This window comes from Limulus polyphemus, unplaced genomic scaffold (genome assembly GCF_000517525.1).
Source record: "Limulus polyphemus unplaced genomic scaffold, Limulus_polyphemus-2.1.2 Scaffold1101, whole genome shotgun sequence".
Taxonomy (NCBI): Eukaryota; Metazoa; Arthropoda; class Merostomata; order Xiphosura; family Limulidae; genus Limulus; species Limulus polyphemus.
This window is the reverse complement of record NW_013666711.1, coordinates 277,989-303,085: the sequence shown is the minus strand read 5'-3', so window position 1 is coordinate 303,085 and position 25,097 is coordinate 277,989. Positions and strand designations below refer to the sequence as shown.

At 31.0% G+C, this 25,097-nt stretch overlaps 1 protein-coding gene across 1 annotated transcript in view; it reads right to left on the bottom strand.

Annotated features, from left to right (window-relative positions):
* LOC106462139 (E3 ubiquitin-protein ligase AMFR-like) overlaps nucleotides 1-25,097 on the bottom strand; it is a 45,106-nt gene that overhangs the window by 4,436 nt on the left and 15,573 nt on the right. Inside the window, exons 4-14 of the mRNA XM_013922033.2 lie at nucleotides 23,038-23,190; nucleotides 18,885-18,925; nucleotides 16,498-16,630; nucleotides 15,240-15,373; nucleotides 14,984-15,094; nucleotides 13,179-13,378; nucleotides 12,956-13,065; nucleotides 10,214-10,339; nucleotides 8,335-8,394; nucleotides 6,611-6,759; nucleotides 4,222-4,338 (exon numbers count right to left, since the gene is read on the bottom strand). Of these exons, the coding sequence (XP_013777487.1) occupies nucleotides 4,222-4,338; nucleotides 6,611-6,759; nucleotides 8,335-8,394; nucleotides 10,214-10,339; nucleotides 12,956-13,065; nucleotides 13,179-13,378; nucleotides 14,984-15,094; nucleotides 15,240-15,373; nucleotides 16,498-16,630; nucleotides 18,885-18,925; nucleotides 23,038-23,190 (1,334 nt within the window). The remainder of the gene's footprint in view (nucleotides 1-4,221; nucleotides 4,339-6,610; nucleotides 6,760-8,334; nucleotides 8,395-10,213; nucleotides 10,340-12,955; nucleotides 13,066-13,178; nucleotides 13,379-14,983; nucleotides 15,095-15,239; nucleotides 15,374-16,497; nucleotides 16,631-18,884; nucleotides 18,926-23,037; nucleotides 23,191-25,097) is intronic.

The window sequence follows — 25,097 nt, the reverse complement described above, 5'->3', positions numbered from 1 at the left end:
GTACTTCTCCATCTTTCAACGGATCAAAACACGGACAACTTCAGCTAAGAGTGACCTCCCCTTGACTGTAGAGAGATGCTAGATTACAAAGGAGGAATAGGGGAGGTTAGATTAGCTGCTGTACTGACAATATGGGAATTCATACCTGCAAACATAACGTCTAATTATTTTTAAAGGAAATTATAATTATATGGAAATCCACAAGACGATGCAAAAATCGCAATCCATAACGGAATGAACCACAGCACTTTTGAAGAAAAAACTGTGACCAATGCTTTGTCAAGAAAAAGTGATTACATTATCTGATTGAGGTGCTTATATAGTGTCAGGATACAGAGCACATTGACATGGGTGGAGGGATTTGCAAATTAGATATTGGCATGGGCATTTAAGTGGAGTATAAAAGACTGGAGCATGCGAGACCAATGCTTAGACAAGCAAAGCCAATGTCAAGGAATAGCAGATGTAGCAGTGGAGGAAAAGTATGTGTTGGAAATAATATTACATAAAATGTCAGAGAAAACTATTGGCAATTTGTGAAAGAGAGAATGTGACAGCTGGGCATGGCAAGTGGGTCTGATTTTCTCCAGTTTATGACTGCATAAACAAATAACATTGAAGACTATAAAATTTAGACTTTTCCTTAGTAATATCTATATCATAATGAGTAAGTTACATTAAATTCCATACTTCAGAGAGGGGTAGTAAAAAATTAGTGAAGGGAGAAGGTCAAAAGAACAAACTTCAATTCTCATTCTAGGGGAGATTTAGGATTTTTAAAAATATTTCCTCATAAAATTAATAATTCAAAACATGTATAACATCAAAATTTGATTTACTAACTATGTTTTGATGCCAAGTATATTTATATACATTGATAATAAATTGGTTTAATTAAGTTTTGAATGTAACTATCTAAAAGGTTGTGATATGTTCACTCTAACCTCTCCGTAGAGAGAGTGTTGAAGGAAATAAAAGATTAGCTATGTCAGCCTCCCTCTTTCATGTTTAGTAGGTCATTAGACAGTGAGCAAGTGACAGAGGGTTTAAGAATTGATAATGTTATAGGCTGGTTAATGCTACTTCTGTACTGGGAAAAATTTCAAAATCTGATGGAAGATTCAAAAATCATTTAGTGAAATTTGATATCATAAAAGAAAGCTAAAATGGATTCACTAAGTGAAATCTTGCCTTACTAATTTATCTTTCTAGGATGTTACATGTCATCTGGACAATTGGAAAAGATGTTGAATAAATGTACACACTTCCAAAAATCTTTTGATAAGGTATTTCACAAAACATTATAAAACCATATCAGTAGGAGTTGAAGAAAAACTAGTTAAATGGACTGTAAGATAGCTGAACAATAAAAAAATTTTATTAACCATTTCGAGACAGATCATGGGTGAATGCCCATGTCATCTCGTTTGTTGACTCATTCAAAATTTTCTTGAACTACTATTTCATGAATTTATGTCAATAGCTTTAGTATCAAACTGTAGATTATAATTCAAATTTTAGTACTATATATCACTCAATTTCTTAATTTAAAAGCAAATATAAAAACAAACACATAAACATGATATGCTGGTTGCAGCACTGGTTCAAATTAGATGTTTGTGATGTCAAAATACTAAGTGTATAGTTTTGAACAAATTAGAAACTCAAATTACGAATATTGACAAGCTAGAATATAAAATTAGAGCCTCTTATCTTTTCAATTTGCTGAGATATTGCTCATGTAATAAATCAAATACAGTGGTACCCCAACCACCTCTTTCCATTTTAGTAAATGCTCCCTTATATACATTTACTTCTATATATCACATGAATAACCAATCGGAAGCTTTCTCAGCCATTTTAAATTCTTAGGATACCATTTCTTTCTTTTGAACCAATATTTCAATGAGGTAGGGGTGTGCATTTAGTCTGCTTGAAAAATTTCATATTTTTTTAGACTAAAATACATCTTAGTTACTAAGCTTGATAAATTATAGCGGAATTCTATGGTATTAATGTAGTAATTTACGATTTTTTTAGTTATTCAAATGTATATATAAAACCTAAAAGAAATATTTGGTTTCATATCCTCCACATGCAAATTTTTTAAAGGCTTAGCAACCAAGTACAAAGGTCGTAACTAGAAAAGATAATTGTTTGCTTTACTTCTTTATTTACATGTTGTATGTTTTAAGAAAAACAAGTTTAAGAACTTATTTCAAAATAGCAATAATCTGTATAAATATGTAATGTATAATAATTGCAATTTGACTGTATTATAAAACACTAGTCTACTAAAACACAGCCAAGACAAGTTACTTTGTACAGACCAAAGGTCAGTTTAATGTTATTTGATACAGTAATATGAGTGCACGTGAGCCGCATCATTATAACTTCTGTACTGTTAGCTAGACATGGCTGAAAGGTCAATATAATAAAAATAATAAATATATATAAATGTATAATGTTATGAGATTCAAGCTATTTAGTCTAAACATATGTTTTCGTGTTATAATCTGTAGTCATTCTAGAATGAAAGAGGCATAATTTATATTTATTTCCTAATTTTTTATGGTGGTTGTGAGATTGGTCAAATCTACCAAACCCTTACAGAGATTAATTACTGAAAGTAACAGATAAAATATAAAGTTTTTTCTTAAGAAATGTTTGATAACTATTTCAACATTATAAAGATTTTGCATGTGAAATTTCAAAATTTTCTGATGCATAAAAAGTATTTTTAATTTTAAAATGAATATTACTTTGCATAATAGATAGGCAACATGCAAAAAAACATTGCTTTACAAACCTTAAGACTTAATAAAAAAATTGATATTTTGCATAAGAAAGCATTGTAATTTTTACTGATAATCTGCCAAATTTCGTTAACATTTGCATACTAATTTAAAAGTTATAGCATAAAAACTATAACAAGCACAAAATGGTTATGAGGTTGGTCCCATGAACCGAGCACTTGCTGAAAGAATTAATATATAAAAATAATTTGTCTATTTATTATTATTACAATTAAGTAACTAAAAAAAAAAATCACTACACAATTTAAAAAACAAACAAAAAAAAGTACATAAAAGAAAAAATACCAGTTACACAGGAATAACAGGTTCTGGAAAAATTATAACATTTTAAAAGGTTAATGGATAGAAAAATATAACACAGACTAAGTGTGAATCATATAAACTTGTTACTTAAAAATGTTTTTAATTCTTGTTGTATAAAGAATAATAGGGACATACTCATTATGGTAATAGTATAATCTAAAAAGTTGGTATTCATATCTTTTATTTCCTTCTCAGGCTCAACCCATTTCCTTACAGGTCCACTTTTCATAAAATGTTGATTTTATCAACAAGTAACAGGACAGTCTCAATATAACATTTCTCAGCTTACACTTTCCTTTACAGCTGAAGTACAGGCAACATACTTATCATGTGGACAATGCTTAGCACTGATTAAGAATTAGCAGTTTATAACAAGTAGAATCTGATTTCCCTGCTAGCCTTACTCAAAACCCTTTGCACTTGAAGATTTGTTTAATTTGAGAATTTACTAAGAAAAAAATTCAAATATTTTGTAATATTAATTTTCCCCATAAGATATCACTTTAATGGAACTGTGTGTTTAGGTCTTAATTAGTAAAGTAAGACTGAATATTTAATAAACTGCTGAAATAGAAGTAATAATGGAGAAAAAATTTTGTAGTTTAATCTAAAATAGAAACTTATATTTGAAAACAAGTTATACATTTTATGTTTCAAATAAACTGGTTTCACTAAACACACTGTGGAGAAAAATTACTATTAAACATAATAGTAAGATACACTACAAACATACAAGAAAAAAATATTTGAATGGTAATCGATTTAAGAAATGCTACTGAAGACAACAGCTACTAATCAAAATTAATATGTAAGAAATGCCTTCCATACTTCCAATTAAATCATGCCCACCACCAAAAATCAGTTTTTAGAAACAAATGTTACAAGCTAAATGCAACAGCCATTAGATTTTTAAAGCAATATACTGAAATTATTGTCTAATATAAAACAAACACGCCCTACTACATTAGTTCTTAAACTTCATATATTCCATTAAAAGTACAAAATTCTAGTACCTTCCAGAAAACCCATTTTCTAGCACTTTCAAGTCCTTGACTGTACCTATACCACATTTAGACACTTTCAAAGTTTTAAGGATATTTACCTTTTTGCAGCTTTAAAGAGCTCTTCTTTCCTATGAGCTAGCATGCTCTCCCTTTCTTGAGGGGATTTTGAAAACCTACAGCCATGACCCATAGATGACAGTGCACGTGTAAGACCACTGTGGGAGTAGAATAACAGTTCACAAATGATACAAACAAAATAATGTACCTTCATTAAGAACAAAAATACCTATATCAATAATACATATAACACAAAGGAGAACTAAAAAACACACACCATGCTGTGCAAAAGTCTTATAGACATTCAGGAATTACATGTTACGAACATCAACAATTTACTCAAAGCCTCTACTAGTGTTTTCTACTATTAAAATAAATTTGACTATTATTAATACAGCTTAGTTTGGTTGAAAAGAAACTAAGTCTGTCATTTAGAAATCTTTAGTTCACATTGATCAGAATCTTTAAAATCTATGATTACAACAACTCAAAGTAAACTATACATGAGCAGCCTATATGAAGCATTAATCTATTACATTCACCAATCAAATCTAACTGATGAAAAATTTTCAGGTGTTCCTCATCATTAACATCATTTGTTCCTCTCTACACATCCATCACAGGTGTAGGAATCAAGTTACAAGTGGGAAGCCTAAGGTTTATTTAAGTGAGCAAAGCCCTGGAAGATATTGGGTTTTGTATTAAATTGTATGCATTCTCTTGTTTTCCCTGAAAGTAGGTTTCCTAATTTTGTTGTATTTTTACCAAGAAAGATTGAAAAGTTGGGGGAGAGGTTTGAGCCCCCTGCTTCCTAAGCCACTGACCATAAAGCTAAAAGATTAAATTTTGTGCTGCAAAGTACAGGATTAACTGTTAGTTTAAAACAAAGTGGTTAAAATTTCAGTAACATATTGCCACAGAATTGTGTTTCCACATAAAGAAGGAAGAAAAACTGAGTAAAATAACTTATCACTCAATTTAAGGTGTGCTATCCAAAGTATAATCAGCAAGTACATAGAAACATGATCTGTAATTGAGAACCCAAAGATCAGAAGACCCAAAAAATGTCTAATAAGAATGAGTAACAGGTGAAGATAATATCCTTAAGGAATAGAAAGTGTTGAATTGACAAAGGAACTGTCAGAAGGCTCAGGTGTCACTGTCCATCCATCAACAGTACAAAGGTCATTTCTGAAATAAGGACTTAAAGGATGTGTCATGGTAAAAAACTTCTGTTAAGAAATGAGAACAAGACTAAAATATGTTCAAGAGTAAAGAAATTGGACTATGGAACAATGGTCAAAGGTGCTTTGCACATACGAGTCAAAGTTGAAGTTATTTGGATTTAATCGAAGGCAGTATGTGAGACAACAAACAACTGAAATTTATAAAGTGTCTTCCTTGAAGCCAACAATTAAGCATGGAGGAGATTCAATTTCAGTTTTGGGGTGCATATCCTCAAGTAGTGTTGGAAAATTGTGGAAAATCAATGATACATTGATTGCAGTAAGGTGCAAACAAATTTTAATCCACCATGCTATCCCCAGTTGTGCAAGACTTATTGGTCCAAACTTCATCCTACTGATCCAAAACACTCAGCTGGAGTCCTTCAATGCATGGAATGGTCCCCTCAAAACCAATATCTCAATATCAATGAATATGTACGGGACTATTTGGACAAAGAAAAAGACAAGAAGAATCCCAGCAGCTCAGATGATCTTTGGAAGGTCATAGAAGAAGAGTGGAACACCATTCCATAGGAGTTTATAACAAGATTATTTGAAAGTGTTTCTAGAAGGGTTTCAATAGTTTTGAAGAAAAATACTTGTCGTTAAGTGTATATTAAGGTATACTGTGTATAAACTTGGTTATTCAAATAAAATATTTTTCATAAAGCTGTATTTCTAGTGAACACAAAGTTTTAGCTTCCTTCTGCATCAGAGTAAACAAATGCTAAATGTCTAAGACTTTACACAGCAGTGTACTTATTGAAACTGAAGTTAATTAGTTCTTAACAAGTACAAAGTTGGCTAAAATGAGTACAAAAACCTAAAATTACTATTTGAAAACAATGTAGACTTTTAAACATAATAAGAACAAAAATAAAAATATATAAAAATCTGTGAAGATTTATATAATGCTTAACTAGATTAAAATTAATTCAGTTCACATTCTATACTGTTACCTATTCAGTCATGAGATTTTCAATTTATAAAAAAAGAACAACAGCACTTCTTCCAGTGAGTTTTAAAACAAAAGGTTAATAAATAGTCCTCTATATTTTTTATGATTAGGCAGACGCACACCGGGAAATAATTTTTGGATAAATTATTTTTATACATTGAACCCAAATGTAATATTTGCCAAGAGATTATATTTAGTTTAGTTACCATACAATCACACAAAACTAGTAAATCTAATTTCACTTGCCCATTATCTTCACTAGAGCTTTCAGAGGTGTCTTCATCTAATGAGAATACAGTGTCTTCAAAGAACTTCCAGTCTGATGTTGATGCTGAAGATTCTCTCTGGTCTGATTCTCTCTCATTGGTAGCTATTGGTTGGGTAGTGTAATTGTCCTGTAAGAGAAGAGTTTTAAAAATTATTTTATATATACGAGTGTAAGTAAATCGACCTGACATTTAAAGCAGTGTTATAAACTCTTGTGGCATTGTAAGATGTGCATAGCACTTACAATTGTTTAAAAATAATTACACACATAAATAAGGATACATTATTGAATGAATACTTGAATCTCCAAGTTTACTAGAATATGCTGAACCTAGCTTATGCTGTAGTTACATAAATAGAGAGCCGAGCAATAGGTGGTATGTGCTAATAAAGTAATTGATGGCTTCATTAATTTATTACATTTGATTAATCCAGTATAATGTTCCTCAAACCATGGTATGTACAAAAAGGCAGTTCAAAGAGAACATGAAAACATTGGCAGTGACAACAGATTTAATCATTTCAATTAATTGATAAGTTTATGTGACACCAAGATGTAACTGATTATATCAGTTAATTGATTAACACACTCAGCTGTACAAACAGAGAAGTCTAAATAAAAGACCTATATAAAAACATCAGAATAAAACTCCAACTTCCAGTTGTATGTATATACATGGTATCCACAACACAGAATACATCAAATTCTCATTTATAGCTGTAGACACAACATGAGAATGATCAATTTAACAGTTACAATGGTATAAAATAATTTATAAAAATAGGGAAAAAGCAGCTAAACTGAGTCTTGGTCACAATATATAGCAAATAAACATACTCTGTAGTAATAACAGAAGCAGCTGATAAACTTAGTCATAGTAACACATAAAATATATATGATCAATGGGATCATTAGAAACAGAAGAAATGATCTATAGTAACAAAGAAATAACACAATATATTCTTTAGCAGCAACAAAAACAGATGAAAAATGTACAAACAACAGAAACAGCAAACTAATTTGTAGTTACTCTGAAGAAACAACAAATAAACTGATTTCTAGTAACAGAAAAAGCAGACGATCCATAGTTACAAAAAACAAAAAGTAACTGAATAAACAGCAAATACACATATTTATACCAGCAGAAACAGCAAACTGATCTGTAGTTACAAGAACATCGTCACAAATTGACTTAAACTGTGCACATAAATAACCTTGTTTTGTCAAATAGACTGCATTTTATATCATAAATAAGTATACTATATCAATTAGTGGTCAAAATGAATCTGAAACTGATCAGAAACATGAGGAAAAGATGAGATTTTAACATTCTTGACGTTTAGATGCAAGTTACTTTCACTTAACGTTTTCACACCAAATTATATCAAAATGAAATAACCTGAAACATTTTCACACAAGAAAAAAAACCTAGTGTATACAGTAAACAACAATGGTATTTGATGAAAACAAAAGCTCTCTCACTAAGACCTGAGAAAAAGATATTTACCTTGTTCTCAGCTAACATTGTTTCAGGCTAAAAATAAAACAAATTTGACATTTCCTGGAGCTATGAACATGTGGGATTTGCTCTTAAAAATACTTTAGTTTTATGTGACATTACTGTAGTTACTTACAAGTTCACAAATATAAGTATATTGTAAGGTAATTTACAACCTTACAATAAACTTTGGAGTATACATACCTGAGAAGAGTCCTGAGTGGATATTGCTGTATGAGTTGTATTGGCTTGAAACATAGGTGACTGGAACCATGACAAAAAAAAAGAATGATATATCAAAACATGTTCTTAAATAGTTGAACAAAGATAAAATTATGTTTAAAAACTTAAATGACCTGAATGAGTGATATACAACTGTTTTGTTTTTTTTTTACCTTCACATTCAAAAATTTTTTTAATCCCATATCTACTAAACTTGCAAGTTATGTATGATTTGTACTCTATCATTAAAAAACTGTTATATATATGTTTGACAAAATCTTCATACATAAAAGTGTATGTAGTTGTAACACTAAATGTTATTCTAGCTACTTATAATCCTGTGGCTGTAACAAGTGGTATGTGCATCTTCTCATGGGAAAGACTACAACCTACTATGTAGAAATGAAGAATGGTCATTTCCACTGGCAAGTTGCATTATACTTTGATATTATAATATGCCTTGTTTTTTTATGGGAAATACCAACAACCACTTGGGTAGTGCAAGTGCTAAGAAGACTAGCATTATTATTTTGTGTATATAAGATGGTTTCTTTCAGTGTGGAACAAATTCTTCACAGATATTTCACCAACTTACAGCTGACATTCTGAGAATTCTCAAACTTCCAATAAAGGTGTCATCTTAAGAGAATACATTTATTTTGATGGCTCTGTGTTCAATAAAAATTGTTGTTTCACACAACTATCAGCATCTCCAGTCTCTTTCTTTTCTAACAACTCAGTCAGAAATTGGGGAATAGTTTAAATTTGCATAACATTTTCTGTTGAACCTCCCGTTATACTGCAGAAACTACCTGATTACTCTAAGGGAACTTAGCGCACCTGAGAATATCACATATAAGAGAACTATTCATTTAAAAAATAATATAGCTAATTGAAATAAACAGACAATGTTTTCAAACTTAATGCAAATATATCCTGTGTGTGTAATGCCATCAGTCTTCATACTTTTTGATAAACTTCATAACACTTATTGCAGTAATAACAGTATGGTCGGTTTCATAATGAAAGGTGGCAGCAGCATATCATTTTAGGATTTATAGATATGTTGTCACAGCTTATACAGATCACTGGAAAAAAGAGCTTAATATAAGTTGTTGCCAATGCCAAGACAAAGTTATTTCATCACACACATGACTCATTCCTTCAATTAGAATTCCTATGTAGCTAATTACCTAAGTTACTAAATTATTCTTTTCCAGTGATTAGTCAAGTGTTCAATTAATCAACCAGTCATAACAAAACAGATATATATATATGTATATAAAACATCGTTGGTCACATCTATTGATTTATCATTAATATTAAGTCCAAAACAGTCTTTATAAACATGGAGGATACAACTGGTGTTCCTGCTATTCCCGAGTCACAGCTGTGATGTCATCTGACTACAGATCCATGTACTTATGTGCCTTTGGTTCATTTAAACATGGTCATACAAGCCATATCCACATACAATGGGTGGTCTGTGAAGGTTTGCCTAAATGTGTGGTCTAAAAGTAGCCTTAATGACCTATGCAGGTGATTGTTACAATGCAAATTACAGTGTTGGGTATTAATATTTAAGCACGGTCATTAGAGTTATCAGGATCAACAATGGAGGAAATATTGTTAAGGACACCTCAGTATCCAGAATTGTTTCATATAAAATGCAATTAACCCTACATATATTATGACTATCATGTTATTGTTTTATCAACCGATTTGAAGATGTTTTGTATCTTAAACTGGGAGAAATTAAAACTATTCATTTTCATTATAACTACCAAAGGCAATGGACTACAAGCATTTCTTTGTTTTATGTGTAGTTATTATTAAACATGTTAATCAAAAGATTACTTACAGGGTGAGAAACCAAACGCTCATCCAAGATGTTCTCTATTGTTAATTCTACAGCATGAGTGGATCTTAAGTCTTCCATGATTAGGTTCAAAGGCATGTGTGGGAACATTTGCTGAACTTGACGGGCCTAGTATGCAGCAGAAAAGGACACATATCACATTTATTTAAATTTCTTACTTCTGGAATTTAACAATTTTCTACATTTACAAATCAGAAGTCTAAAATGCAAAGTTAGATTCATTATTTCAAATTTACAGTTTTCATAATTCATGTAAAGAAATCACTATTCGAGATCTGAGCCACTTGTACAATATTGAGAGAAAAGTTCTACTAAAACTAACAAATTAATTCACAAGTGTTCTATAACACTTGATCACACTGAGTACACCTTGTATAAAAAATAAAAATAAACTATAAACATTTTACATTGTACACAGTTTACTCTTTATATTCTTAGAAACAAAACAGACACATTTTAATCTTAGAGATTAACAGTATACTTTAAAATAACTAAAACCAGTTAATCTTATTTTGTAAATTTTCAAATATATCTCAAATTACACATCTCATGGGTGTTAGAAAATCATCTGTCAACCCAACTCATTGGCAGAAAAAAAATTCAAGTCTGAGCTTAGATATTTCTCAGTAAGATAGGTTCTTCACAGACCTTCGTATACAAATGGTATTTAAAACACTCTTATTTAACCAAGGGAATTTATTAGCCCATAAATATTCAGCTTCAATTTACAATAAGCCTTGCACAAGCTTGGACACATGTGACATTAACCCTATCGCCCCGGGTACCTTTTACTGCACGACACAAGGTTTTAGTGTCTTACATTCAAAATTTTATTAAACCAATAAGAATAGCATAAAATCTTAGCTAATAATCCATATTTTAATAGTATATAAGTTTTAAGTTCTTAATTCTACAAGACAATATTAAAAAAAAAGCTGAATTTCCACTAGTGTGACCCACATGACACATTTTTTCTTAGCATGTCATCATCCCTATTTTATCCACCACCCATTGAAAAAGTACAAAATTAAGTGTAAATTATTCTCAATAAAATTGTTATTGCTCAGATAAATCATAATTTTTATAGTCTTCAATTTGGTTGGGTACAGAGCTATCGAATAGAAAATCAGACCCCTCCTGCGACACCTACCTCTCACATCCTCTCTTCCACAATTCGTTGATAGTTCTCTCTTACGTTTCACTATATATTACTTATAATCAATAGAAAGTCAAAGTTTTCATCTATCAAATGATGTAATGTATAGCATTGTATTCTGAACAGAATATCATCAATTTCACTCACACTACAAGATTTGTTCCTGTGGGAAAGTTAATGACTAGCTTGGATGAATTTGTAACGACTCTCGTCGCATAGTTAGAAAGCCAGGAAAATTTTGAGAGCTAAGTGAATTTGTCTACGTTTTGCATGTTATTAGTCTATACTCTTTGGTGCATTATTTAATTAAACAAAAATCATTAAGTGCATTACTATAAGAAATCAGGTTTAACTGTCCTCAACAGTCGAGGGCAAGAAAAAAGAAGATTGGGTAGGTACTTTATTTCTTGTTTTTCATATTTATTCTTTATTTATTATTACAAAAGTAACTAAAATCTAAAAATACGGATCTTTTTAAGTTATTTAACATTAGATCAGGTAAAATAAGTAATAATAATATAATTAAAATGGTTCACAAGGCATGTACACAAGCAGCTTGTGGGTAATGTAATTTGACAGCGTAATGTGAGCTGCACATTACCAAAGTGATTTACAACATATAATGGCATGGATAGTAGTTAGACACAGTTCAATGGGCAATAAAACAATAACATTTAACTATAAATATATGTATACTGATACAATCTGAAGTCATTCTAGAAAGAAAAAAAGGGTAATTTAGGTTCATTTTGATTTTTTTTCTGGTGGTTACGAGGTCGGTCAAATTGACTGATCCTATTTTGAGATAGGGTAGAGAAAATAACAGATAAACTATAAAATTTTACTGAAAAAACACGTTTGAAATGCATTTAGGAGGTTTCAGGGATTACACAAAGGAAATTTGAGATTTTTGAGATGAGGAGAAGTATTTTTAATTTTAACATGAAACTTACTTTGCACATGGACTATTCAAAATAAATAATCAATATATTAATGGACAAATCTTTATTATATTTTATTTAAAATACTTCACTAAAAATATGATTTTTTGAAAGACTTGTAATATTAACTGAAAGACTGCCAAATTTCATAAAGATATACACACTATATTAAGAGTTATAAGTATTAAATCTATAAAGATTTTAAACGAGTACAAAAAGGTCACACTGACCGAGCCCGTATTGAGAGAGTTAATGGTCAGTCACCAGGTGATTTTAGTAACGTTAAGGGAACTCACAACATGGAAAAGGTTCAACTAATAAAACTCAAATCAAGCTTCTCACAATTAGGGAGTTCAGTGGATGTTAGTACTAACTGACAAGGTATTCATCCCAAGGGTTCACTGCATCTGAAGAAAGGGTTAATATAAAGGAACTAAGATAGAATATTAGAAGCATTAAACCTTTGTAAGAGAATACAAATAAAAATCTCACAGAACAAGTTTTAACACTTCACAACATCATTAAGATGTCTTAGAATAATTATATTGACCACAAATATAAAAATTTATGTTTCAAAATAAAAGTTCTTGAAAAACTTCACTATAAATATGTGATATTTTTACTTACCATGTTGTCTAACTGTGAGGTCTGGACTGCTGGCAGTTGTCGGTTACCCAGAAGATTTGTGTGTGTGACCTCTACTGAAAAGCTAGGAAACCAGCTCACATAACGAGACCCTAGAGATATGGTTATTTATTAAATCAACTGAAATGTATAAAAGTGCTTAGAATAAGATAAACCAAAAATACATGAACATGATTTTTAAAAAATATCTAATAATTAAACTCACCATCAAAATGAAAGAAATGATTTGTTGTCTGATTTCCAGTGTGAGTAGGTTCTCCTTCTTGTCTCCCTAGTGCACCAAGTAAATTGTTATGATTGTCATCACCTGTAGGAGTCCCACCACTACCATCTCCATGCACAGCTAAGGACATTCGGCATGTAGGACAAGAAGAGTCTTGCTCCAACCAAGATCGCAAGCATGAACTAAAAAAAGCTTTTTAATTTAATTTAATACTGTGCAATGAGAGAGATAGGAAAGTAGAATAAACTATCAATACTTATTTTGTAAAATACATTAACAACCAGAAATTGGCATATCTAACAATTCATTAAACTGCAACTTAAAAAAACATTTTCATTAAGCCACTTTTTATCATTCTTATTAAAATTATACATATATGGGATATTTTCTGTTCAAGAATTTAACTCAGAATACAGGTAGGTCAAAGTATGCATGTACAAGTGTTTTACATGGTTACATTTAAGATTTAATTAAACCATTTTATTATTAATGTACATTAACAGGTCTGGCATCAAAATGTAGTTTATAATACAAACTTTGATACAAGTTTTAAATTGTTAATTTCAAATTGACATATTTAAATAAATTCACCTTTATGTATCATGTGACACTTCTTCACTTCAAACTGACCAAACTACACAGTTATAATATAAATATAGCTAAGACAATGTATATTTATAGCCTCCAATCTTCTTGCTTTACCAAAATATAAATCAGACAGTAAAACCCACATTCCAAGCCCTTCTATTACGTTCTATCTTTCAAAAACATGTAAAACATAAAAGTACAATGCCTCAAGCAAGTAATATATTTCTTGTTTTTTAAGCATATTTCTTTACCTATTGTTATAAAAATAACTAAAATGTAAAAATTCGAAACTTTTTAGGTTATATAAAAAAAAATCAAAAGAAAATACCAAAAATTATTCCTGATCACACAATTGCAGCATGATTATAATTTAACTATGCATTTTGGTAACTCTATTATCTGTTTACACAAAACTGTTCTGCTGTGATAAATTGTTTTCACCATACTCTCAATGCAACAATAAAGGAATAAATTGAAATAACTGGGAGATTTGAAAAGTGTTAGCTTTGGCTTAGAATGAACAGTGTGTACTTGTCTGTTACACTGTGCAGCCATTCTGGAAAGGAAAAAGGGTAATTTAGATTTGTTTTATATTTTTCAACTTTTCAGTCTACTCTGTGTTGCTGATTTGGCTACAATTAGTGTTAGGGTAGTGAATATAATACATAAAATATAAAGTTTTACTGAAGAAAACCTTTTAATATTCATTGGTTCTAGAAGTTATGCAAATAAAATATAAAAACATAAAGGTGAAAAAAACAACACTTTTATTCTTAACATGAAAATCACCTTGCCATGCACTCAGACTAGTGAGAGTGTGAGTCAGCTTGACTCCATAAAATTCACAGACAAGTTTTTAGTTAATATACTTTATTACATTTTCTGATTTTTTTGTGTACAACTGATTTTTAATATTACTAAAAGCTTGAGCTACTTTTTTACCAATGAATAGTGGGATTGATCATCACATTGTAACACCCCTATGGCTGAAAGGGCAAGCATGTTTGGTGGGACAGGAATTTGAACATGTGACCCTCAGATTGCAAGTCAAGTGCCCTAACCACCTGGCTGTGCCAGGCCTGGTTACATAGCAGATATAAGGTTGGTAAAATTGGAGAGCAAACACACTTAACAAAAAATTGTAATTTAAATAAGCATGTAAGAAAGCATGAAAACTAATCTCTTTAGGGTAACCTTACTTGTGGAAAAAATGTCCACATGGGAGTTTTCTGGCTGATTCCATGTAATCCCAGCAGATTGCACAGTTTTCACTGTTGTTTTCCATCTCTTCAAGGGAAGTCATAGGATAGCTAGAAACATATTTACATATTACCAAATAACTAATAACTGTGACATGATAAACTCCTCTCTTAATCTAATCATCAGAGAGTTCAACATTAATGAACAATGTTCTTCTAACTTTATTATATCACTGCTGCTCTAATCAAGTCTTACTTGGATTCCATGTGACGGACCACTCGCAGGTAGTTCTTATGTTTCTTCAAGCGATGTCTAATTTCATGGAAAAGATATCTGAGTTGCATGCAAATCACCAGGCTGGCCATAGACAGGAAAATGTTGCCCCACAGCTTCAACATAAACATTTACAAAACAGTGATTTTCTCTTCAAAAAATACTTTCAATACTACTTTTAACATACATGTACATCCTCAAAAGAAAACATCAGTAATTCTATAAAAAATCTAATGATAAAACATGTGAAAAGCTTGAAATGTCAGAGTAACAATGTATACATAATCCTACTACTTATAAGACATATGAATAATCACATCTCTCTAGAGAATTATCAATTCAATAGTTAAGTTCTTGAAATGGTAGCAAATGAACATTTGAAATACATGGACCTGAATGAGAATGTATATATCAGGCTACCTATTTACAAAACCTGTGTAGTGCACACATCTAGAATAAAAGCACATGTAAAGTTTACACGACTTTTTTACTAAATACAAATATACTTTTTCTACTTACCAACATCATTCACACAGTAAACTACACATGTTCTAAATTAATAGAGAAAATTTCACTAATCAGTGTAGGAGCAATTCTATTGATCAGTCTATAATGAAAAGATGAACTAGCGTGAGGTGAAAAACTTGCATTCCTTATTTAATTTGTTCATAAAAACATTTCACACTTGAAAGTTCTTGTCATTAGATATTGAAATTACTTCACCCCTCTTCACTCTATGTTAATTTTACTGTTGGGCCCAATAACCTTATTGTTTATAAAACACTGTTTCAATCACCTCAATGTTAATTTTACTGTTTGAAAAGCACTGTTCTAGTCACCTTAGTCTTCTATTACCAAGGCATCAAACAATACTTGTGCCCCCAACATGGATACATTCCGAACCTGACCTTCTTTTTTTTTTTTATCAACTACAGAACTTTTACTGAGGGTTAGCAAATTATAATTCTTATACAATATGGTAAATTTATGTATTGAAACACCAATACATGTATTCATGGTGATAAAAGTTTAATATGACATGTCAGTTAACTCATTTTAACAAATTTAATTAAACAAATCTTTAGTGGTAGAAACTGATAGCTTTGAATAAACGTTTTTTAAATATAAATTTATGCTTTTTTTTTGACCATTCAAAATTGTACAAAGCTCTCACTTGAAGGTCCTCTAGACATATTAATACAGACAAATTTTTGGAAGCAAGCAACCAAAAACAACTTACCAACATATGAAGATGATGAATAAAGTCAACAACTAAAGCAGTCAATTCAAAAGTCAGTTCACTATAATACACATAAGTTGTTCTCTTTTCCCACACACCTTCGTGATTTATGTCCCATAAGTGAATAAAGTATCTGTAAGATAATTTACAAAACACTGTTTTTTTAAAAAACACTAAATTTATACTACATTCAAAGAAACTTATAACCATACTATAGAAACAGACAAAATAACCCTCAATGCTTAAACAGTATCTAAATTTAAACCTTATTCAAGCATAAATCATCATTTCTACCTTAAATTTACAGAAAGAATGCTAAGGAAAGAGCAGTATTAATATGATATATAGATAATATTTATCATTTACACAACTGTTTCTGTAATCTTAAGCAAAACTGCATTTTAAAATACAGTAAAATAACATTATAAAATAAATGTAATAAATCTATAAAACAAGTGTTTCTTAGTTCTTAAACAAACTTATGAAGATAAAGAGAACTGTGATATTTAGTCACTTGCTTTGCAGACTTCTTTACATCAGCAAACTAAAAGAATTAATAATTTCCAACAAAGATCAATACAGTTTGAGCAAAATAAGCCCCTTGATGATTGTTAGAGATGAAAATTTGACGTACATAGGAAACAGTAGCATAGCTGCCAATTCCATTGATCTTGACAAAGTCTAAATGACCCCCCCCCCCCCACAGGTTTCATATGACAGGAGGTATTTCTTTGGTTCAAATTATATAGTATGACTTCTCCACCCACCCCTCCCAAAAAATTAACACTATCATGTCAGTAGAAGTCATAATGTATGGAGAATTTAAAAATCTTAAGACTAAACCCTGAGATCTCTGATGAGGGTGGATGAATGGGTATCTGGGAAGAAGAGCTCCACAGTGGAGGATCACCACCACACCATTTTCAGTGGACATACCCTTGTTTATCTGGGCTTCCATGTGTACTGATCAGTTGGTTAATATCTTGTTACATACTTATGATCACAATTACTACAAAACTGTGGCAAAAACTTAAAAAGAAAAATACAATCAATAGAGTAAACAAGAAAATCATCATAAACACTATAAAATGGGGGAAATGGATCATTGCATTTCCAGGACAAGTAACATGTGCAAAGTATACCAAACAGCCATGCTTTCTTACAGCAGGATATGTGAAACAAAAAAAAACTAATATCAGTTTATGGAATTTCTCCAGGTATAACTTTCCAAGGTATTAGGGATTAGTGTCTTCCAATTTTTGGGTGAATGTAGTGTAAAAACTACAAGGAAACCTCCTCACAAACATAGAAGATAAATGGAAGGGAAGTTGAGGAATGCAACCATGTTCAAGAGAAAAAATTCAAGCACTATACACTCAATTTACTTTAAGCATTTCTGGATAAATATATGCATTTAAGTTCAATCTAAACAACATACATTTAAGCACACAGATCTAAATGTCTTACTTACTTCCATGTACCTGTATACATTCATCTACAAAGTTTACTAGAATACCTAAACCTATTTTCTTCAACACTTTTCATGCACACACACATTTATACACATACAAAAGTGAAGCTATACAAATGTATAAGCTAATATTTCTAAATCAACGAAGTCTTAGAAGAAGACAATTGCCTAATGATACTAGTATAAAAGATACACACATAGTTCGTTTAACAACAACAACAAAAAAAAAAAGATTATGTCACTGTTCCATATGTTAATTATATGCTCTTAAATCAATTCATCAATTTTAGATATGCTGTAAAACACTGACTAAAAGTACTTCCAGTTTCTCTTGCTAACCCTATGTAATGACCTTTTACAGAATGCCAATTAACATAGTTTTATGTATTGATGTCAGAGTTGCCAACTTATCATTTTACCCTATACTGCATTTAGCAACAGTTTGTGGTAGGAGAGAGTAAATACAGATGAAATATAATTTGATACTGAAAAAAATTGTAGATATGCATTTGGAGGTTCTAGAAGTTATACAAATATGATATGCAAATCATACAATGAACAAAACTATCTTTATTTGTCACAAAAACATCACCTTACACTCATAAATTCAATACATCTTGAGTATAAATACTTGTAATACAAATGATGTTTTGTGTACCACAGACTTGTATTCTTTATGAAAAGCTTGCCAATTTTGTGTATATATATACACATAATAAATTCAGAATTATGGTCAACATTCCTTCTCCATAGGACCTACCCATGCATATTCTATTAACACTCAAGTTGCATATAGACTAATACTAGAGATTTCGTGCTGAAAACCCCAGTATTTACAGTAATTTGAATTTCAAAACTAAATATGATACATAGTTGACAATAAAATATTCAAGTTCTGTTCAATAAGAAATCTTACCTTGCAATGATGTATAATGTTCTGACTGTCACAAGGGCACACTGTAATGAAAAACAAAAACTAAGTAAATATATATTTCCCCTGCCAACTATTCAAATTCCTTTTTTATACAAAAATCCAAAGCTTTGATATTATACCATGAACAATTATTTCTTATTTTACTCCTGTTTATAGAACAACACTCACACAAACAAGTATAGAGAAGATTGTTCACCACAATCTACTGAAATAATTTAGATATCCAATTACCTTGCCCGTGGCCTGCAAATAAGCAGGTTTAAAAGTCCTAACTATCTTATTGCAATTCAGCTGAAGTATGATAATTTGTAAGTGCAGATGGGGTATATATTAGAGAACTTTCTGATATAAAGTTCTCCTGTTCCATGATTATAAAGATGTACAAGGTACAAACTATTATCATTCAAAAAAAGGGTATCTGTAGTGTTCAATCAAATTCGTACAGAATGAGAAGGTGTGAGCTTAGCATGAAAAAACAGGATACTAATCATATGCCAGAGATAGTGAAGAAAGGTCAATAGCTTGTCACCAAGATCAACCCAGGAACAAAGAGATCCACTGCAGCAAAAGTATGAACCTCCTTCGGAACAGTACACAAAATTCTTCATGTGGATTGATGTCTACAAAAGAAACAACAGCCACATTCACAAGCTTCTCCCAAAGCACAGCTGTAGCTAAAAGGAAGACTAACCATCAAAAGCTATATAAACAGTAACTGATATGTGACAAATGGAAGTGTGTCATCACACTGGGTGAAGTATACTCTACTTAGTCTGTAACTGTGAGCAATTTATTATTGTCCTGTTCATGACACAATCTTATCAAAATGGTACAAAGTAGTTCATAAAAGTTATTCCAAGGTACTTATGATGGTTGTATATTATAGCTATAATGGTAAATTTAAACATCTAGAGAATCAAGAAAAATTATAAGGTGAACTTTTCGTATCATAACGTTAAGCTGGTGACACCATTAAGTCATGAGATGTCACAATCTCTGTACAGTTTAGATATCCAAGAAGACAAAGCATCCACATTTAAATTATATCAGTATCTTTACAAATTCAAAGCAAAAATGATAATTCATACTAGACATCTCTCATGAACATCTGTATCTTTGTGTTGCTCAAAAAAACCCTTGGAAGCCACCATTCATGCACAATTGACAGACCCTAGAAAATAAATAAAGTGGAGGGAGACAACATTGAAAAGAAATGAGATACAGTGGAATCAACTGGATAAAATGAAGTTTGCTGATGATCTGGCACTCCTCTCACACTGTCACAGCCAAATGCAAAATAAAATTACTCCTTAGAAACCATCTCAGCCAAAATATAACTGCACATCAGTAAAGGCAAAAAACCACATTAATGAACTAGAACAACGGTCTCTTTGGAGGAAATCACATCTTTACATACCTAGACAGTGTCACTGACAAGATGGGTGGCATAAAAACAGAAGGCCAGAATTAGTAAAGCGAAAGCAGCCTACCTGACTTGGAAAACAGTGTGGAATTTCAAAGAAATATAAACTACCACAAAAGATTATGATTTTCAATCCAAATATTAAATCTGTGCTCTTGTAAAGATCAGAAACATGAAAGGTGACAAAAATAATTCTGAACAATCTCCAGACACTTGTTGACAACTGTCTGTATAAGATTCTATATATCCAATGGCATAACAAAATCAGGAATGAAAATATATGAGACAGGATTCACTAAAAACCTATTGGACAGCAAATATAGTGCAGAAAGCACTATAGATAGTTAGATACAGCATACCCTAAGGAAGGTGATACTCAATATCACCTGCCAGACTCTGACATGGAACCCGCAAGATAAAAAGAGAGGTAGATCTAAGAGCACTTAGCAAAAAGACACAGAATTAAAGACAACAAGGTACACCTGGAGAGAGGTATAAAGGACAGTCCAGAGTAAAAATAGCCTATGCTCCATATGACTTGATAGGCTTAAGCAAGTAAGGGGGACAATATTGACTTCAGGGTATTGTACAAAAGCTTCCTGCAGTGGAAATTTCATTGCATAGCAATAGTCCATAGCCAGGGCTATCATATGAAACACCAATGTTGTTAAAAGAATTGAATGCAAAGCAATGCACTCAACCTTGTATTGTTACCATAGGTAGTGAACACCATTCTCCATAGAAAACAATATGGTACAGATGTTCCAAGACCTGTGTCTGTTTTAACCCTTTGACCACACTCACCCTTTAAACCCCTTTCTGCACGTCATAAGATTTTACCGAGTTAAATTGAAAACTGAATTAAACCACTTTTCTATAAACATATTTTAATGAAATTACTATTATCAAGTACATTATAATCTAAGGTTTTATATTATCTAAGTTTTATTCCTTTATTTTAAAAAGAAAACTCTGAAACAGTAATAAAAACTGCAGTTTTTGCTATCATGTGATTCACTGTGGTTAAAAATTCTCAAGTGTGAGAGGTCTTACATAAGAAACTATGAGTTGCTAAAATAGACTGTCAGCATAGATGTTTAAAGTACAGTTCCAGCTGTCTCTTGGTAGCTGGGAGAAAATTTCCAAGAATTTCTCCCCATGTGAAACAGCATTCTAATATTTCCAAGTTTAAGGTCAGATGGATCTTTTGTATGAAACAGAAAATAAGCTTAGTTCATTGTTCTCTTGAGGGATATGTAATGTTTGACATGTGTTTCTCACTTTATATGTATTAGTTTGCTAAACAGTTAGATTACATTTAGGTTTTACATTTATATCTTAATTATGTATTATTTGTGTTTTAAAATGCATATTTGAAATGTTTATGATTTTTATACATTTAACTTGTTGTAGTTGGCTTACCAAAATGTCTAAGCAAGATGGTGTAATTCGCGTATGCGAGCGTAAGTGTTTGGAATTTGTGCATAAGACTCACCCTATAATAACAACAGAGCAGGACATGTTGTCAGTGTTGGGATAATGAATAAAAAAATTGGAAAGGAAAATTAAAAATAAACTACAAGTGAAAAGATAAAGATGTGGAATTATGCATATGATAAAAAGAAGTTTAAAAACTATTCTAAAAAATTTAAAGGTATATATTTACTTCCATTTGTTAACTTTAAACATTATATTGCACTGTACATTGATGATGATATCTGGAGTTAATGATATAATAGAGAAAATGGAAAACAAAATATAAACATTTACTATAAAAAACTTTTGATATTCATTTAGGAGGTTCTAGAGATTACATAAATGAAATATGAAACTGAGAGATAAGAAATAGTATTTTTATACTCAAAATGAAAATCACATTGTATGTGAACTAATCAGAGTCTGAGTGGAAATAACTACATTAAATATTTTATTTTTCTAAAACTGCATAATCTTAGGACAGTTCAAGTTAAATTTAAAACTATTTCATCAGCTAGTTTTGTTTTTGTTAAGAACTTTCACGAGAGTCACATTGTAAGTAGGTTGTAGTCAAAGGGTTAATATATATAATGTGCCCATCATTATATGTGTTAATTTCAAAATTTAAATTCACATACAAACTAATAAAGATTATAATTTTTAGTTATTTTTAAATTTAAAAAAATGAAAGTTACATTAAAAAAATGTTGACAATAAGTTACCCACATTAACAGAATTTTATAATAAATATTTACATTCTAAATTTTCTGGAACATGTTTAAATGAATAATTATCAGTTAAATTTTTACGTTAGTACTATTAATGTCTTCACTGCTATACACTGTCACTTATTTTCTTCTGTGAAATAAGTACACTATTTATGCAGGAGAAAATTTCAGGAAATACAAATGATCATTAAATACTACTGCATTTTAAAGCATAATTTTAAGAAACTTTGCAAACAACTTTTTCCTAGTTGCACTTCTCATTTACCTTATACAAAAATATTAATCTAATTAGGTTTTTAATTTAAAAAATTGATAACTATTTTACAAACAAGTTTATACAAATTAGGCTTCTGACATAAGCTTTTTTAAACAAGTTAATCTGGTAATCATCTATCACATGCAAAGGTAAAGTATTTCATTCATGAGGTTTGGAAATACAACATGTCTACTGTTTGCCCAAAATGTATTGAAGCAGTTTTATGAATCTGTAAACAAATGAAAAATATACCTCAGCAACCATAAAAGCAAAAGTGTTGAGGCCAGCCTGAAGACCCACAAACACACAAAGAACGAAGAGGCTTGAAGAGGATATTAATATGACGCTCAGTAGGGCTAGTAAACGAACATGAGTCCATCTTGATGTCATCGGAGATAGGGAAAGCTATAATAATAATTGTAACTTAATGAAAACAATACAATTTCTAGAAATCTTCAACATAGATAACCTAAACAAAAACAAAATATCTTATAACATCTAAATAAATTTTATAATGTATAGTTTATAATTCTAATATGATCAGAAACTGACAGGTAAGTGATTCATCTTCATGGTATACTGAAATAACATACTAGCATCTATTACAAAATTATTCAGTGCTTCAGGTAATAAACATTATCCAGACATACAAATTTTAAAAATCTGTTAAACAATTTTTAAACTTGTGTGCACCAGTAGGGGCCCATGACCTTTTACAGGTTGCCTTCAACATGCTATTATATATTTGAAATCATGGTTATCAACTATTCATTTTACCCTACAATGCTGAGTTAACAACAGTTCATGGTATAAGAGAGTAAATACCAGATATAGTGTACAGGGATACTGAAAAAAACTGTAAATATGAATTTTGGAGCTTCTAGAGGTTATGCAACTACAATATGCAAACTGTACAATGAACAAAAGCATTTTTATTTTGCACACCAACTTCTCAGAGTCCAAATCAGTCTAACATAATCAATTCAAACATATATTGTGTACAAATACTTTTGTAACAAACAATTTTTGTTTACAACAGACTTGTACATTTCACTAAAAACTTTCTGTAAAATTGAAATTATAGTCAAAATTACTTTTTCAATGGACTGACTGCATACATAATGGATTGACACATTCCACAATGAGCTTGGCCAATTTGACTGACTCTGTAACTACAAAGTAATCATTACTGTTTCCATATTACAACTTTTAATATGATATGTGCTTCATCATAGAATTTGGCAAGCTTTCAGTAAATGTTACAAGTCTTTTGTACACAAAAAATCAGTTATTTTAATTAAGTACTTTTACTCTGTGAATATACGGAATCCGATTTTTGACTACTACAATGCAAAGTGATTTTCATGTTGACATTAAAAACATTTCTTCATCTGAAAAATTTCTAATTTCATTTGTGTAACCCTGAAACCTCCTAAATAAATATTATACATTTTTTCATTAAACTTTTATATTTTATTTTATTTTCTCAACCCTGACACTAAGGGCTCAGTCAATTTGACCAACCTGTAACTACCATGAAAAAAAAAAAGGAAGAAATAAATCTAAATACCCTTTTGTTTTCTAGAATGACTTCAAATTGCAACTGAACACTACCAGTCACTACATGTATTTGCAATACATATGTCTCTGGGACACCAAGAGGCTACAGCAGATAGACAAAGTCCCTTCACAAAGGTATCTCTACAGAAGGAAAATATGCAGTCAATCTAACCAAGGAAGAAGTCAGTAGGAGACGCCACTTGTCCACAAATTGATGTGGGGACCACTGAGTAGCTGCCAACAATTTTCAGGGGGAAGAAACATAACAGAGCAAGAGTGAGGAGCAAACAAATATAAAAAAAATGTGATTAGTTCAAAGTGATCACATGAACCAACCTGGAACACACATATCCAAAATTAAATGATTTTAGTCTGTGGAATTGAATAAATACATCCCCCTGGAGGATGAAAGCCAAAGCATGTCAAAATACAAATCAGGGTACAAGGTATATCTATCCCATCATGTAACAAAGCAGTAAATCTCACAGCGTAAATCAGGGAAGTGTAGACTCAAAGGTCACAGTGAAAAGCCCCTAAAATCTCATAAACCCAAATGACTAATTGAAGAAAAAGAGTAGGAGATGGGTGATCCAAGGTGAACTTCTGAGAAGCTGACTTAGTAAAGAAAAGCATCAGAAAAATCAAGTGCAAAATCTCTCCAGAATAGCCAGGATCAACAACAACAACAAAAAAAAACTTCAGATGTCCCGGAAGAAAACACCCCCTGGCAAAATGTACTTCTCCATCTTTCA